The 18,235-nt window shown below is 36.5% G+C and overlaps 1 protein-coding gene and 1 pseudogene across 1 annotated transcript; both read right to left on the bottom strand.

The window, feature by feature from the left end:
* Positions 1 to 202: 202 nt before the first annotated feature.
* On the bottom strand, positions 203 to 1,940 carry LOC103340044 (anthocyanidin 3-O-glucosyltransferase 5-like; annotated as a pseudogene).
* Positions 1,941 to 14,317: 12,377 nt separating this feature from the next.
* LOC103340043 (anthocyanidin 3-O-glucosyltransferase 5) lies at positions 14,318 to 16,399 on the bottom strand. The gene is made up of 2 exons (XM_008243409.2): positions 15,281 to 16,399; positions 14,318 to 15,192 (listed from the first exon to the last, which is right to left on the bottom strand). Exons 1-2 carry the CDS (start codon positions 16,245 to 16,247, stop codon positions 14,735 to 14,737), a joined length of 1,425 nt encoding a protein of 474 aa, XP_008241631.2. The 5' UTR covers positions 16,248 to 16,399; the 3' UTR covers positions 14,318 to 14,734.
* Positions 16,400 to 18,235: the final 1,836 nt, after the last annotated feature.

Raw genomic sequence — 18,235 nt, forward strand, 5'->3', positions numbered from 1 at the left:
ACTCATTAATTTTAGTTTAATAGAGAACACTATAGGAATCGCATTTTCGGACTAACTACATTTATACAATGCATGATGTATCTATTAATAATTATTTATAATAATTGATGTAATATGCTGCATATTGTGTTAGAAAAAAAAAATATGATAAGCAACAAATTCAAAAAGATCGTTAAAACAATGAATTGAGAAACAAGAAACATGAGTATCAATCCATGCAAGTAAATATTGATAATAATATATAATACACGTACACAACTTCTTCATTATTAAACATTAAGTTAACACTAGTTGCAGCACATGTTGATCTTGATAAATTATATAATGCTAAAACAACTCCATAAACAAATCACAACACATAAAATATCTTCTTGATCAAGCGGTTGCGGAACCGTGCACGCATGTTTTCATGGATCCATCACTTCCTCCCGTCGGCAAATTTCATGCACCTTAACTCACCGTGCTTTGCGAATTGAGAAAGAGCATTATAAGATGAACCCCCTTTCTCCAAAGCTTTGGCACCTCTTGTTTTTAGCTTCCTCACTCTATCTCTCATTGCAAAACCTTCCTTCTCCCCATGATCTTTCTCACCATTTCTTCTATCTCCTCCCTCTCCACAACTTTCTTCCATGGTGGTATTTTTGACCGAACTGCCACGCCAAACTCCTCTGTCAGCAGCGTGGAGTTCATCCTCTGCTCCGCATAGAGCGGCCAAGCAATCATCGGCACCCCATTGCTGATGCTCTCTAGGGTCGAATTCCACCCACAATGGGACAAAAACCCTCCAACCGATGGATGGGCCAAGATGTCCACTTGTGGAGCCCACAAAGGGATTACGAGCCCAACGTCCTTGGTCCGCTCCAAGAACCCCTTGGGCAAGTACTTTGATGGGCTGTCCTCGTCACCACCATTGCCACTTCCACCTGTGAAAAAGGCCCCATCTGCCGTTTGGGTGGGCTTACGTATCACCCAGACAAACCTCTGTTTGCTAAGCTCTAAACCCCAAGCCATTTCGGTCATTTGCTCGTACGGCAAAGTCCCGCCGCTACCAAGCGACAGATAAATCACAGACTCATTGGGCTGCTTGTCTAACCAATCAAACACCTTACCCCTCGAACCAGATGATTCAGTGGGCCTAATCAGCGGCCCAATAGGATAGACCGGAACCTTTGTGTACCGCCCTAATAATTTCTCATCCCTTAGGGCTGCAAGAGTCTTGGGCTCCAAATCCTCCCATATGTTCACCAAAATCGCATCCCCTTTAGAAACCCCACTTGAAATAATTTCTACAAAATCCAAGTACTCCTTGTGGGCCCGGACCGACAAAGTGTCAACGAGATCGAGGTGTGGAAGTATTGACCTACAACCCGGGATTTGGATTGGCTCGTTTTGGTGGACAAAGTCTCCTTTGACTTCAACATCCAGAACCGGACAATACACCATGAGAGAAAGAAACCATGCATTAGAAGGCACATAAACGAACTTGGAAATCCCCAACTCTTCGGCAACGGGCAGAGATTCAGTGCCGAAGAGGTCCACGATAAGCATGGTGGGACAAACCTCCATGCCAAGCAAGGCTGACCGAAACGCATGTCGTACTTCTCGCATCATCATGGCAAGGATGGTAACGACAGCATCGTCGGGATCCACAAGGCCGGAAATGTCAGGTGGCGGGAGCTGGACGACGTGCCAGAGTTGTGGGTTTGTAGGTGTACTGTTGAGGAGTTGAGATTCTGCATGGGAAGTTTGGGAAGAGACGACGAAGATTGTGACGGTGAAGTTTTGGTGTGCGACAAGTTGTTTTGCGAGCTCGAGGATGGGGATGAGATGGCCCATGCCTGGGCTGCAGAGAAGCGCTGCATGTTGCTTTGAGTTGTTCATGGTCTCCATGGATTTAGAGAGAGGAATCAAATTGAAAGGGACAATAAGTAAGTGTAGCTAGCAGTTGGAGTTTATGAAGAATATCTGGTATTGGGCAAAGAAAGAAATTGCATAGATTTAGCAACAAGGCTTGCTTGGCTCAACATGCATGTGATATGAGAGGTAGGGGCTTGGGTTTTTGGGTGTCACACACTACCCTATATATATAGATATGGCTAACTTGATAATTTAAATTAAGGTATGAGTTTCCCCTCAAATCAATAACTTACCGATTTTACAAATTCATAATGTACCTTAATTAGGTTTTATGGGCATAATTAGAACAATAAATAAATAAAAACATGTAATTTATGTAGCTTAAAAGTCAAAGTACTTTGATCAACAACAACTTCTGCATTGCACCCAATATCTCTCATCAGAATTGAATTTATGCCAAAAATTTTATTAAATTAAAACTTAAACGGTGATTAATCATATATAATTAATGAACCGAATACTTGAGAGAGCTTCGTTATAGTTATTTGGTTGACTGAGGCAAGTGTTTGTAAAATAGAGCAAGACAGCCACTTTAAAGTTGTATTTATAGAATAAAGAAAATGATTGCCAAGTGAAGAGGTACCAAAAGCAACATTTAAATTAAAATTGGGATTTTTAGTATTATAATAAGATATATGTTCATTAATTTGGCAAAAAATAATACGGCATACGACTATTCTCAAAATAATGTATTGGACACATACCACATGTTTGATGATTTGATTGCGTTTTGTGCACGGGATGACTGGGCAGTAGAGTGCAACATGCACAAATTCAATCTACACTGTTGACTGTTATTTGTGTGGAACATGCCCTATCTTCTTAAACACCGTATCAAAATCCCAGACTGAGCCGTGTCAGTTGTGTTTGTTAGCGTAATAGTCGGGATTAGTTAGCTGTGTTTGTTGTTCTCAAAATAATGTGTTCTTGTTTTAGTCCGGACACTTTTGCCTGAACTGTTGTTTGTTAATTCTTTATGTTTCCTAGGTTCATCTCGTCACCTTGCAAACAAAAAACTAAAAACTAAACCAAGTGACTGAAAAAGACATGGAAAATTTGGGAGCACACGACAATTGCATGTGGCAAGTGGCTAGTTATTATTACAATACAATATATGGATGTTATACATTGGTGAGCATAGGACTAGTTAATCATTCCCTTTCACATGAGTTTATTAGTCCCCCTCCTTATTTTTAACAAGGTGGTAAGAAAGTTGTAACAAATTTGGATAATAAATTTAAGGAAACATTAAAATCAATGCAAAAAAATAAGGGCAATGAAAGACTCCAACAAATAAGACTTACCTAATTAATGGTTTTTTAAAAAAATCATCAAACCAAATTAATGGTTTGAAAATGTAATCAAAGAACTTCCATTTAAAACAGACTTCCTTAGAAGGACATCTTTTGTGGATTATTTTAAGGTCCTTATTGTGTTTTTTTTAACCAAAAAAAAAAACGTTTTTTCTAACAAAAAAAAAAACGTTTTTTCTCTATAGAAAATAGACATTTTCCTTTTTAAAAACAGAAATTTTTAATTTTTTTAATTTTTTACATATGGTAAGAGAGTTGTAAAAAAAAAGAGGATAAATTGAAGGACAATACATTTAATAAGGGTAAACTTGGAAAACAAAAGGTGGTTTGTTTGATGTATTAATGTCATTATTTTAAGTGTATGCGAAGTGATACATGTTATGAGGAAAAATGAGAGAATGTCCAAAAAAGAATATTGGAGAGAAGGTTATTAGCATTCTCCATCATTCAATGAAACAAACGCTAACAGTTAGTTCTTTCTCATCTGAAAATTTTTACATTTCTCACTTCTTCACATGCACATTGCCTTTCCTTAACTGGTCTGTCAATTTTCTATTATGTCTAAACTTATTGATGTGTATGAGTTCCTATCGTGAATTGGGGGAACAAATAAAAAGGAAGACAGATTAGTCAATGAAATAATGTATGGAATTTCTGCTATTTCTTTTTGCAATTTTCATATTAAATTACTCAGAAAATTCTAGAGGAAGACAGATTAGTCAATGAAATAATGTATAAAATTTCCGCTCTTTTTTTTATGTAATTTTCATATTAAATGACGAAGAATATTCTAAAGGTAGACTTATCAAAAAAGAATATACATGTACTCATAAATGAAAAAGTGAAATATATGTCCTCCTCCTTTGTTCTGGGGAGTGGGACAAAAGTGAGTGTTTATAAGACTTTGAGGAAGGCTTTTACCAATTAATCAATGAAGACTAGAGGAAGTTAAATGACTCCTATTTTGGTTGGGGGAACGTGTGTGTGGGTGTTAAAACTCATTGGAGAAAGACTAGAAGACTATACCACATCATGTGGTAGATAATGTGTCAATTTGCAAACAACTTTAGTAGCAAGTGGACTATACTAGCCATGACAGAACCCGCCCGAATTCCTCGGAACCAGAATCCTGTGGAAATTCTGACATCACACCGATGTCGGGCCCACTTCAATTACTATATCTTCTTTTCCAAAATTAAGGAAAAAGGGCATGAGACTTTCTGCCGAAATTTTGGCAAAGTCTCCCCTGCAAAATGGACATTTCCCAAAACTTCTCAACCTGTTAAAACACATTTAATATCACCAACCAGTAGCATGCAGAAGATAATTTCATGCAATTCACATAATCAGCCTCTAGCCTTCAAATAATTGGAAACAGAACGCCAGCAACGTTCTTAAATCAAATAATGCATTAAACAATGCAAATGATAAACTCATACTTATTTATGAATGCCCACTGCAATTAACATAATTTAACTTCCCGAATTTCAATCATGCGAGGTTTAACATCCTAACACAAATGCAAGTAGTTTAAGGCCTCAACCCCAATCGTACGACAATCCAAAACGGGTTTCATATCTGTTTTGACCAGAACACATTTAAACAACCTCCTTAGCCAAACTAGAATATGAAAAATTATTTAATTGCACCTCCATTTCAGCCGAGTTTTAGGACCAATAACAAGGTCAGAACCACACTCAATAAAAACAATCATCAGTAAGATTTAGTCCGCGGCTGCACCTAGGTACTACCCTAGGCTACCTACGTACCCCTTGTGAGGGATCAAGCCACACGTGGTTCTTTCATCCATAATCACGAACCAGATGATATACAACCATTTCCAATATTACAAATAAGTTATTTCTAGAATTATTTTTCCCCTTTTACTTTAAATCACAACACACCAAACATAATTCTTTTTAAACATTAATCTATCCCCGACATAGTAAAATACTCCCCTACACGCCGGAAGATTCAATGCCACGTGTGGTAAGGTAACCATATATGCCCACACGTCGGAATCATCCAACGCCACATATGGGTCCAATAATTATATATTTTCCCACACGACGGAAATTTCCAACGCCACGTGTGGGTAATCCATAACAAATTACAAGGTCTCAAATGCCGGAATATTCCAACGCCACATGTGAGACCATATAATCATATATTCTTCCCATATGCTGAAAAATTTATAACGCCACATATGGGAAGTGTCTCACAAGCCTGAATATTCCAACGCCACGTGTGAGACCAGATAATCACATATTCTTCTCATACGTCGGAAAATTTCCAATGCCACATATGGGAAATGTCTCACACGCCGGAATATTCCAATGCCAAGTGTGAGACCAAATAATCACATATTCTTCCCATATGCCAAAAAATTTCCAACGCCAAGTATGGGAAGTGTCTCACACGTTGGATTATTCCAACGCCATGTGTGAGACCAAATAATCACATATTCTTCCCATACGCCGGAAAATTTCCAACGCCACTTATGGGAAGTGTCTCACACGCCGGAATATTCCAACGTTACATATGAGACCAGATAATCATATATTCTTCCCATACGCCGAAAAATTTGCAACACCACATATGGGAAGTGTCTTACACGCTGGAATATTTCAACGCCACGTGTGAGACCAGTGTGTGTATGTGTGTGTCGGTGAAAGTGGACAAAAAGAATGCTAAATTTTTGTCCTCTTGTTTTGACAAGACCCACCTTGGATTTTCCCTTGGAATCTATTACGAACCATGTATCTGATGCAGGTGTCGAGCCCAATTTTCTGAAATACCCTTCTTACCTTAATTCCAAAATAACCTTAGGGTTTGGTGAAACTGCCAGAGGAAGTGGCGGTTTAATGTGTTGTGTCAGAGAGAAAAGAGAGAAGAGAATGCGAGGGAGAGAGAGAAGAAAAAGGCGCTCTAGCACATTGGGCCACTGCTAAGGGTGGGCACGGTCTGGTCCGGTCCAGTTTCCACCTTACACTGGAATCGGAACTGGAACTACTTAACTAGTGTTGTTCGGTTTAGGTGAAATTTTATTTTGAAACAGGCTAGTTTGGTTTAAACTGGTTCTGGTGCAGTTTTTCATATTTCGGATCGGATTTTATTTTTTTTATTTTTTAAAACAAATTCCAACTAAAGTTTTATTTTTTGAGCTTAAAATTTCACAAATGATCAAATTTTATGCAAAAAGAGATGATTGTGTCAAGAAAAGAAAGGTGCTTTGAAGTTGAGCATGGGGAAATATTAGTTATGGGATTTGAAATTTAAAATTGGACTTAAATCATTTAAAAATATATATATATATATGTATATACGCAGCCGATTCGGTCTAATTTGGTCCAATCCAATCAAGTTCGGTGCCAGTCTATTACACTTTTTAGGGCCAGTTTGGCATTACTGTGTTGTGAAAATAATCGTTGTCAAATTTGTTGTGAAAGAAATCAGCTGTGAGAGAAGTAGTTTGGTGTTTGGTAAACTTTTTGTCAAAAGTGTTGTTGGTACTGATTCCTGCATAATCAGAAAATAATTCTCACATAATCATTAAACCTAGCACCTCTTCAAAACTGATTCCTGTATAATCAGAAAATTAAAGCACCTCATTAGCTGATTTCCCTTATAACTTTATCTCATAACAATTTTTAACAATAAATGATTTCTCATAGTTTACCAAACAGGCTGGGGGTTCCTAAATTTGTTTAAAAATCACTTGTCACTCCAAATAAGCAATGTCAAACCGGCAATTAGTCAACACGATTTTTTTCCTTTTTTTTCAATCCGGTGCAACTCAGTGTTCTAGTAAATATTTGCCGGCATAGATCTGTGCCGACGAAATTTCATTGGAAGAGGTGTTTTTGTTTTTAATTTTAAAAATATAAAATTAGTTTCTTTATTTTATTTTTTTTTGGCCAACTTCGTTAATTTAATATATGTAATTAAATAATATCTTAGCTTTTTTGAATTATTTTAATTAGTATTTATGTTAATTTTTATTTTTTTTAGTGAATATTTAAATATGTTACTTATGGAGAAGTTCGAGCCAATGGTTATATTTTGAAGACTAAAAAAAAAAAAAAAAGATAAAGATCTTTAAGTATGACTAGCTTTTAAAAACATATCATTCATTTGGTCGGCTCGAAGATGATGGTGTTGCTTTCAGATTGGAAATATTGATTGATGTGTATGGAGTAAGATAAGTATTTTAAGAAAAAATATATATATAATATTGGGTGGTAAACTGGTAACAGTGGTTAAATCTCAGATAATTTATATAAAAAAACCTAGCTAGCATCATTTCCATTTTATTATATATGTAATCTTGGTTTGGGTACGTGTGCTAACTGGATACTCATCTTTCCATGTGGCTGACCTTGCCCGTTATTTTCGTTTATTTATTTCATCTTTGCAAACTAATCCATGGTCAAACAAATAAAATATTTAGATGTTAATTTGAATTCATGTGCTACAAACAAACAAAAAAAAAGGTCATTAATCAAGTCATGGTCAAAATCATGTGCTACAATCAAATAACAAAAATCAGTCATCCTCATCTAGACATAGATCCAAAATGTCCCATATAATTTTATGACTTTAACTTGGCCGCCTTCTTCTTGATCACATGGTGCTTTGCGTAGTCAAAATCTCCAATTCCTCATAAACCATTGGTCTGTGTAATAGGGAACAAATTAATAGCTTACATCTGTCGCATGTTTAAAATCTCACAGGTAGATACTATAAGTACAAACTATAAACACGCACCAAACTCAAAAATAAATTGGTGCACTTATTACAACACAAAAGCTACATTACACAACAGAAAATAAAAGCTGCTTTGTCACCTTCATCGTCACTAAGTAAATTGAAAGCAGGAACTTCAAATCTTCCAAATGAAGACACACAAAGAAAACAAAAGCTACCACACAAAATGACCAGACATCACAAGCCGGCCAAAAGCTAGTAAAAGCCCAAGGGAGGGGATTGAAGGATGGGAGGGACGAGGGGCAGAGGAGATGAGAGGAGAGGATTAGGGAGAGGGAAAAGGGAGGAAGGGAGGCCATCAACCCGAAAGGGGGTGGAGGTTTTGTTTGGGCCAAAATCATGTGCACCCAGCCCAACACTGAAGAGTCCAGAATGACAAAACAAGCCACAAGCCCCAAGCAGTTTGGACTTCGCAAATAAACGGGAATTGAGGGCCCAAAATTCGAGAAAACCCAGCCCAAGATCTGTCAAAACCACGACAATAAGCGTGGGCTTCAAAAAAGAAAAGAAAAGAAATCAGCCCACAACTCCGAGTAACTGGACCTGGGCATGGCATGATTAAAAGAAAAGAAAAGCCCAAAGTTAGAAGCAAAACCCACGTGGCCACCAGAAACTTTGAAAAGTCAGCAATCTCAACTGAGTCGATGGAAGTTAATGGCAGGACTTAAAACAGACAAATCTCCAGCCTTTTTCAGTCAAAAGAAGATCAAATCCCTTTTATATATTCAGAAATATTTTCTGCTCCAAAGAAGGCACCACTTTCAAGGGATATGCATGCTATGTTTTCTAAAGGAGATAAGTAGGAAGCAGGGAGTTGTTCAAAATGGAAAATCAAACTAAGCATCACAGTTTGAAACTCTTACAAAAGCAGTTAAATTGGAAGAAGGGTTAGGTTACCTTTCAAGAAATACAAGGAAGTGATTGCCTTAAAAACTGACTATTGAGGGCTCATCTGCCAGAATTGATAAAACCATTTTTCTTTGCATTTGAAAAGAAGAAAATATCTTTTGAGAATTTTTGCCACCCATTATTAAAGAATTAGAAACCCCACTCCAAAAAATATTTATTATAAATATAGGAGAGGGTGAACAGAGCAAAGGACAATCAGACAACTCAAAAAATCAATCAAAGACAAAAACTCAAAATGATCACTTGATCTCAAAGAACTTTCAAACAAACTGAAGCAACCAAAAGCTCATTGAGCCACAAGAAAGAAGACAACTACAAATCGAAACTTCCAGTTTCAGAATTAGAAAAAGTCATTCAAAACGAGATTTTCTCTCGTTACAAATTTGGTTCAGCAAAAGCCAACAAAAACAAAGCCGGTTTTTACAAAAATGAAAACCTCAACAAATTTATGGAGAGCCCGACCAAGGTAACAAGTATCACAGCTCAAGAATCTCAAATCCACCACTTCGCCCTTTCAGATCAAGATGTCGTCTGCTCAAAAAGCCTTCCGGCTTGAAATAAATTAAAGCTTTGTCAAATTCAACGTTGGTATCGATTTATAAAGCTTAGCGAGAAGTTGTGATCCAAAGACAAACATATCCGATCGTAAGCTTCTATCCAAGCGAAATGGAAGTCCATCATTCTTTTTGTCTTTCTAGAGTTGGTTTTTCTCTTTTGAGTCTTGTAAAAGACAGTTCCGCCTGAAAATAGTTCACTTTATGATTATTTATTCTAGCCGAACTACCAGTCTTGTACTGTGAAAAATTGTGAAGTCCTCACCAGTCTGAGGCAAGAAAAGAACTTACTTGTAAGATATTCCTCACCCAAATTAGCAACCGCTTGATTATAAATCAGTAACTTGAGGCGCAAGTTATCTATTTTAAAGTCTGCTATGATTTTTTCATTGCTAGCAATGGCACGCTTGCACACTAAAGAAAGTTGACTTGTTGACCGGTCAATGATTCTCAAGACAATGGAGAACATTAACCTACCATCACAGGAACAAATATCAAACGGGTGAACAGGTTGTTTTTATTATTTTATATATTTTTATATATAAATATTTATTTCAATACTTATATATGTGTTGTTGATCAATGATACATGTTTTTTTTTTTAATCTTTAGTGCATGAATTGATCTTGTCCACTAGATAGGGTTACTTGGGATGCGTACGATGCCTTGGTGTTTGGGGATTTTTTTTTAGTTTAAATTTTTCAGCCAAATAAAAGACAGGGACACCCACCAAGAGGACATCAAACTAGAGACAGCAAATCGGTACGGAGATGTAAAAGGTAATATTATAGGAAAACGGAAATAAAGATAATTAAGAAAAAGGAAGATTGCTATTTGGTTTCCTACAAAAAGATAAGGACATTTTAGGGTTTTTTTCTTTTTTTCTTTTTTTTGTTTTTTATCAAGGGGATATTTTAGGGTCTGTGTATAGCTGCCTTGGCTTTTGACCCTATTGAATCCAACCACATCTACATCCACATCCACCTCTACCACTACCGCTACAATTACTATCACCACTTCCACTTCCACATTCACATCACCACCACCACCACCACCACCTCTACCACCATCACTTATAGGAATCTCTATATAAGTTGTTAACCATCAGTTAGGCTATGGTTAGTTGACAGTTGGTTAGGTTAACTCTATATTAACTAAGTGAGTTTGTATTTGAGGGAGTTAGTTTGAGAAATTGTATCTTGTTCTTTGTGAAAGAAATAATATTATTGTTCTTGAGATATTGAGTTAAGGTAGAAGGCAGGTTCTATCAATCACTATCATCACGACCACCTCCACTTCCATCACCAACAATACCCTCCCTCCTCCCCCTGAACTCTACCACCACCATGACTATCACTACATGGTTAGCGCATAACACTTTCAACATCATGTCAATTTTAGTTATTATTCACAATTATAATAGTTTTATATTAAAATTTACCAAACGATTTTGACATATTTTTTATACTATCAACACTTTAAGAATATTGTTTACCAAACATGGAATTGTTTTACTTTACAGTGAGTTATTTTCAAAGCACAACATAATCAACTTTTTAAAAAGGTAATAGTAAGTAAACCCCATTCTAAGCCTAAAGTGAGGAGGCATAATAATCATGTGAAAAAATTATGAAACAGGCTAGTCCAATTTAAATTGGTTATGGTGCAGTTTTTCAGATTTTCGGATCGGATATTATTTTTTTAAAACAAATTCCAACTAAAATTTTATTTTTTGGGCTTAAAAATTCACAAATAATCTAATTTCATGCAAAAAGATATGATTCTGTCAAGAAAAGAAAGGTGCTTTGAAGTTGGGCTTGGAGAAATATTAGTTATGGGATTAGAAATTTACATTGGACTTAAATAATTTAATATATATATATGGATATACGCAGTCGATCCGCTCCAATTTAGTTCAATCCGGTCAAGTTCGGTGCCGGTTTGTTACACTTTTTAGTCAACACTGTTTTTTTTCTGGTTTTTGCCATCTGGTGCGGCTCAATATTCCAGTAAATATTTGCCGGCATAGATTTGTGCCAACGAAATTTAGTTGGAAAATGTGTTTTTGTCTTTAATTTTAAAATATAAAATTAGTTTCTTTACTTTTGTTTTTTGGCCAACTTCGTTAATTTAATATATATGTAATTAAGTAATATCTTTACTTTTTTGAATTATTTTAATTAGTAATTATGTTTAATTATTATTTTTTTAGTGAATATATAAATATGTTCTTATAGAGAAGTTGGAGCTAATGGTTATATTTTGAGACTAAATTAAAACAAAAAGATAAAGACCTTTAAGTATGACTAGCTTTTAAAAACATATCATTCATTGTGTCGGCTTGAAGATGATGGTGTTGCTTTCGGATTGGAAATATTGATTGATCTGTATGGAGTAAGATAAGTTTTTTAAGAAAAAAAATATGCATAATATTGGGTGGTTAAATCTCAAATAATTTTTATAAAAAAACCTAGCTAGCATCATTTCCATTATATTATATATATGTAATCTTGGTTTGGGTATGTGTGCTAACCGGATGCTCATAATGCAGACCTCCCCCATGTGCCATGTGGCTGACCATGCCCATTATTTTCGTTTATTTCTTTCATCTTTGCAAACTAATCCATGGTCAAACAAAAAAAAGGTCATAATCAAGTCATGGTCAAAATCATGTGCTATAATCAAATAACAAAAATCAGTAAAAAATTTAGTCAGTCATCCTCATCTAGACATAGATCCATTTCACTACCAATAATTAAATGGCCTTTTAAAAAATAAAAATAAAATTATTATGAGGACATGATATATAATTTTATGACTTCAACTTGGCATCTTTCGCATGGTGCTTTGCGTAGTCAAAATCTCCAATTCCTCATAAACCATTGGTCTGTGTAATAGGGAACAAATTAATAGCTTACATCTGTCGCATGTTTAAACTCTCATAGGGAGATATAGGCTACATTACACAACAGAAAATGAAAGCTGCTTTGTCACCTTCGTCGTCATAAGTAAATCTAAAGCAGGAACTTCAAATCTCTTCCAAATGAAGACACACAGAGAAAACAAAAGCTACCACACAAAATGACCAGGCATCACAAGTCGGCTAAAATCTGGTAAAAGCCCAAGGGAGGGGATTGAAGGAGGGGAGGGACGAGGGGCAGAGGAGATGAGAGGAGAGAGGAAGGGAAGGAAGGGAGGCCACCAACCCAAAAGGGTTGGGAGCTTGTTTTTATTATTTTATTTATTTAAATACTTATATATGTGTTGTTGATCAATGATACATGTTTTTTTTTTATATCTTTAATGCATGAATTGATCTTGTCCAGTAGATAGGGTTACTTGAGATGCGTACGATCCCTTGGTGTTTGGGGATTTTTTTTTAGTTTAAATTTTTTTTGCCATATAAAAGACAGGGACAACCACCAAGAGGACATCAAATTAGAGACAGCAAATCGGCACGGAGATGTAATTTGTAAAGGGTAATATTATAGGAAAACAGAAATAAAGATAAATATAAGAAACAAAAAGCTAAGGACAGAATCGAACCACATTCGCAGGGATATTCTAGGGTTTGTGTAAAGCTCGCCTTGGCTTTTGACCCTATTGGATCCAACCACATTCGCACAGAATCGCATCCACCTCTATCACTATCTACAATCACCACCACCCCTTCCATCTCCACCACAACATCCACATCCACATCAACATCCATCAGTATCATCACCATCACCACCAATACCTTCCCCCCTTCCCCCGGCACCTCACCATCACCATCACCATCAACACATAGTTACTTTATAACACTTTCAACATCATGTCCATTTTAATAATTATTCACTGTTACAATAGTTTTATATTAAAATCTACCGAACGATTTTGATATTGTTTTTTATACTATCAACACTTTAAAAATATTATTTATCAAATATGGACATGATTTACTTTATAGTGGATTATTTTCAAAGCACAGTATAATCAACTTTTAAAAGAAGTAATAGTAAGTAATCCCATTCTGAGCCTAAGTGAGGAGGAGGCATAATAATCACGTCAGATCCCATGTCTTCTCGATGCATTATGAGACCAAAAGCATAAGTGATGCAAGGTTAGTTAATTAATTAAAAGTAATTTGGAGAAACGTAAAACGAAACGAAAGGCATCAAAGTGGACCGTTGACTCTTGTTGACTTTTTCCATATTAAATTGAACATATTTTCTTCTTTTCTACACCACCTAATTTGTCTGATTAATGACTATTATTATGAACTGGTTGTAAAAAAAAAAAAAAAGCAACTTACTTAATTTGAATGTGTTTACGTTTATCCAAATGATCAAATCCCACTTGACTTGACTTGGTATACTCAAGACAAATTGCGAAGATCAAATTGCCTTCTTCCTTTCCTACAAATCCACTTTCGTAATTATTATTTTATTTTTTTTCTGGAGAAAGAAAATATCAGTAAAATGATGCATCAGTGATACAAAGAAAAGCAGCTTAACAGGAAAAGTAGAGACTTATCGAATATGGTGAAAAGTTTTCAATCCCTCGTTCAATTGTGGAGGGCTCCAGCCTGCAGGCTTCATCACTTATTCAGTTGTCTGTCTCGGACCACGGGACAAAAGAAAATATCTTTACGCTAACCAAACCAGTCATCAACTTGTGCAATACGAATTGTTTTTTTCACTTAATTTGCGTAGAATCAAGAGAGACACATCATTACACCCATCAAAATTAATATTACTGTAGATAATAAAAACAACAAGCGTGACGCATCACTGAAGGACGTGTAAAGGGAAATTGAACAATAATTCTAAAACAATAAGGCTGAAATTCATCAACGATATAGAATCCATCGGCAAATAGAGAAAAGTCTTTGAATTTTATTAATAATATGAATAAATTCATAAATACAAGAGTTGGCTTCAATAGAAAACCAAAAAAAAACACTAAAATCATAGGAAACCCTAAGTTCCATAATATTCCTTAAACTTAACTATTAAAAAAAAAATTGAAATCCTAATAGACTACTTATTCTTGAAATATAAAATAAAATAAAATATAAATCTTACAACAATCCATAGTGCTACAAACTTGCTCAAGCAATCCGAAAATCCCAACGATATGCCTTCCTTCTTTTCCTAGCACCATAATTGATACTTAATCGAAATTTTCCGCTCTAACACAATTTCTTTCCCATTTCTAAACCACTTTATTTATTTAATATTTCCCATCAGAATTAACCCATATCTTGTCCTACATCAAAAGCAGAATTAATGCTCATTTAGTTGTACTTGCCACTTGAGACAGTGCATTATACGAAGAACCACCTTGGCTCAAAGCTTTGACTGCACTCCGTTTTAGCTCGTTGACCTTACCCCTTATTGCAATCCCATCTTCCTCCACCATTATCTTTCTCACCATTCTCTTTATCTCCTCCCTTTCAACCACTCCCTTCCATGGAGGAACTTTAGATCTCACGGCCACGCCAAGCTCATCACTCAACAACGTGGCGTTCATCCTCTGCTCTGCGTAGAGAGGCCACACGATCATTGGCACTCCATTGATGATGCTCTCTAGGGTTGAATTCCAGCCGCAGTGTGAGAAAAACCCTCCTATTGATGGATGGCTTAAGATGTCCACTTGGGGAGCCCAAATAGGCACAACCAGCCCAATCTCTCGGGTTCGGGTCAAGAACCCTTCGGGCAAATAGCTCGACGGGTCATCATCTCCTTTTCCTGATGAAGTAAGGTATTGAGTGTCAATGTTCATGAAAATATGAGCATCTAAAATAGTTGATGATATATTTACAAAATTAGAGATGACCTGAAGTGAAAAAAGCAGCATCTGCGCCTTTTGAGGTGGGTGGTCGAACAACCCAAATGAATCTTTGCTGGCTCAGTTCCAAACCCCACGCCATCTCTGTCATTTGCTCGTAGGTCAAAGTTCCCCCGCTGCCTAATGACACAAATATCACAGACTCACTGGGTTGCTTGTCCAGCCAGTTAAACAAGTCGCCGTCCCTTAAACCTGTTGGACCGGCTGATTTGGCCGATCTCGTCAAAGGTCCAATAGGATAAACCGGCACCTTAACCACTCCACCCAAGAGGCTCTCATCTTTGAATGCATCCAATGTTTTGGGCTGCAAATCCTTCCAGATATTGAGCAAAATTCCATCACTCCTTGGTATTTCAACCCCCATCCGTACGTATTCCAAATACTGTTGGTCGGCCCGGTTCAGCATCGGGTCACACACTTCTTCAGGCTGAACCAGACTGCAACCCGGGATCCTCAGCGGTTCAGTCTGATCCACGTACTCTCCTTCCACTTCCTTATCGAGAATTGGCACGTAGACAGTCAACGCTAAGAACCATGCATTGCAAGCAATGTAAACGTACTTGGGAACCCCAAGCTCGTCGCCAATGGGGAGAGATTCAGTGCCAAAGAGGTCCACGATAAGGATGGTGGGACGAGGAGAGTCCTCGGCCAGAATTGCCGACCGAAAAGCAGGTCGTATTTCTCGCATCATGACTGAGAGTTTCATGACGATACCGGCGTCGGGGTCAAGGAGGCCGGAAATGTCCGGCAGTGGGAGTTCAATGATGTCACAGAATTTCGGGCTCGTGGCTGCCTTGAGGAGCTCGGATTCAGCCTTGGAAGTATTGGACTGGACGGCGAAGATGGTGACGGTGACGTTGTGGTGGTTGACAAGTCGTTTTGCGAGCTCAATGACAGGGATAAGGTGGCCCATGCCAGGGCTGCAGAGGATGGCAGCATGTGGCTTTGAGATCATGGTGATCGTATATGTCACTGAAAGAGGTGGCAGATATGTGTCCACAAACCAATAGAGCAATGGCTTAGTTCTGGACTTTTGCTTCCTGAGGGAAAGTGCGTAGCTGGGCTTTAAGTAGTGGAAGGGACTTACAATTTCGGGTATCAATTTATTTAAATTTATTTTATAAATCCACAATATATCAGTATCAGATATTGTAATTAAATTAAACTAATAAACGTGTGAAGTACGTTGCTTACTTTGAGTTATTGTCATGCTGATTTGAATTAGCTGTGCCAAAATGGAATAATGAAGATGATGAATCAATAGAACTAAATTTATTTATTTATTTATTTATTTGGGTAGGGGGAATTAGATGATAATCTAATTAAAAAGGATAATTGATCGCAATCTTGATATAATATTCATGTGAATTATTAAAAGGGAGCAAAGTGTCAAATAAATTGCAAAACTTGGAACTCGGCAGATGGCGAGAATTTTTCTGCAGGACGTTCTGAGTCAAATTTGGTGACGGCAAGGAAAGCGACTAGTCTCTAGAGAATATGGCAGTGCTCTTTTTATGGAAATTATGAAAAAGTAATCATTCCGAAGAAAACCACACACGTCAACAATACAACAGTAAGTGATGTTAGGTCAATGGGTTTGAATGGTAGCTTTTAGAATGAAATTATGTCAATAGTACATCACCATCTACACTAGCATCAGAGGCAGAGCCACTCCTAGGCTCTGGAGGAGTGGCTTTTATCTCTCCTCTATTATATTATTACGGGCTTGTCTAATATAAATTTTTATATTTTTTATTTTCTAAACATATACCTATCACTTTATAAATTTATGTGTAAATTGTTTTCTTGTTTAACAATCGTTTGGAGTCAAAGCCATCTGTGACAATGCATAAGCTGACAAAATTAAATATGATTCTAAGAATCAAATCTCATCAATTGCAAGAGATTGTTCAGGTGGCGTGGTGGACTTCACTTGCAAAAAGGAGAATGAGTTACGTATAAAAAGATGGTGTGCTTTCTTGTTTCAAATACTATTGTGCATATATTTGAGATAAATCATCAAATGTTTCATATTTACTTTGTAATCTATTAAACACTTTAATCATGCATATTGCATTTATTTGCATGTTTGATGACTCATACTGTTGAGGGCACCAAGACCGTAGTGGCAATTTTTCTCCAACGAGCTTGAAGCAATCGTGACTTATATTGCGTTCAACATAAGGAGTGTCGAAAGATCATTCAGTGACAGAAGTTGGGTTACAAAGAAGTTGATAAACATTATTTAGAAAGTGTGTCTAGGATAAGTGTATGAGTACTTCTTGTAATTATTGTTTTATAGTGGATTTGTGTTGGATTGAGGAGTCTCGTGGATTTTCCTCATAGGTGGGTTTTTACTAAGTAAAATAATTCTCTGTGTGTTCCTTTATTTTATGTTTAACACATTTTAGGATTGATAAGTCATATCAATCCTACTATCGAAGTTTATTTTTTGTTCATTGATTATAATTTTAAATTTGTCTATTCACCCCCCTCTAGGCATTTTTAGTCATCATACAAATAATTTCATAAGGTTAGAAAAAAAATATGTTAGCATTAACCATATAGATATATATTGTGTGGTGTGCGCACCAATAAGACCACATGAGTTTTTATTGGGCTTGGCAAAAGAGTGCTTCAGTATGGGCTCTAGACTTCATGATTTCAAGGCCTCCAATAGCTACAGAGATCCACTGGTCAGTGCGACTTTGGTCATAGGAGCAGAATGCCTATTCAGCTTCCTAAGGCCATTTGGAATTTTGGAATTGCTTTTTTTGGTCAATCTGCTTCACTTTAAAGTTAAGAATTTAAGGTGTTTGGTAAAAATAAAATATCTCGATTATTTTAAAAGCAATTTTGACTTTTAAAAGCGCTCTAAGTTGTTTTCAAAGTTGCTTTCAAAAGAAGTAGAGATGAACTTTTAATGAATTTTTTTAATTCCCA

The sequence above is a fragment of the Prunus mume genome, linkage group LG8, assembly GCF_029339155.1.
Source record: "Prunus mume cultivar Tortuosa linkage group LG8, ASM2933915v1, whole genome shotgun sequence".
Lineage (NCBI taxonomy): Eukaryota > Viridiplantae > Streptophyta > Magnoliopsida > Rosales > Rosaceae > Prunus > Prunus mume.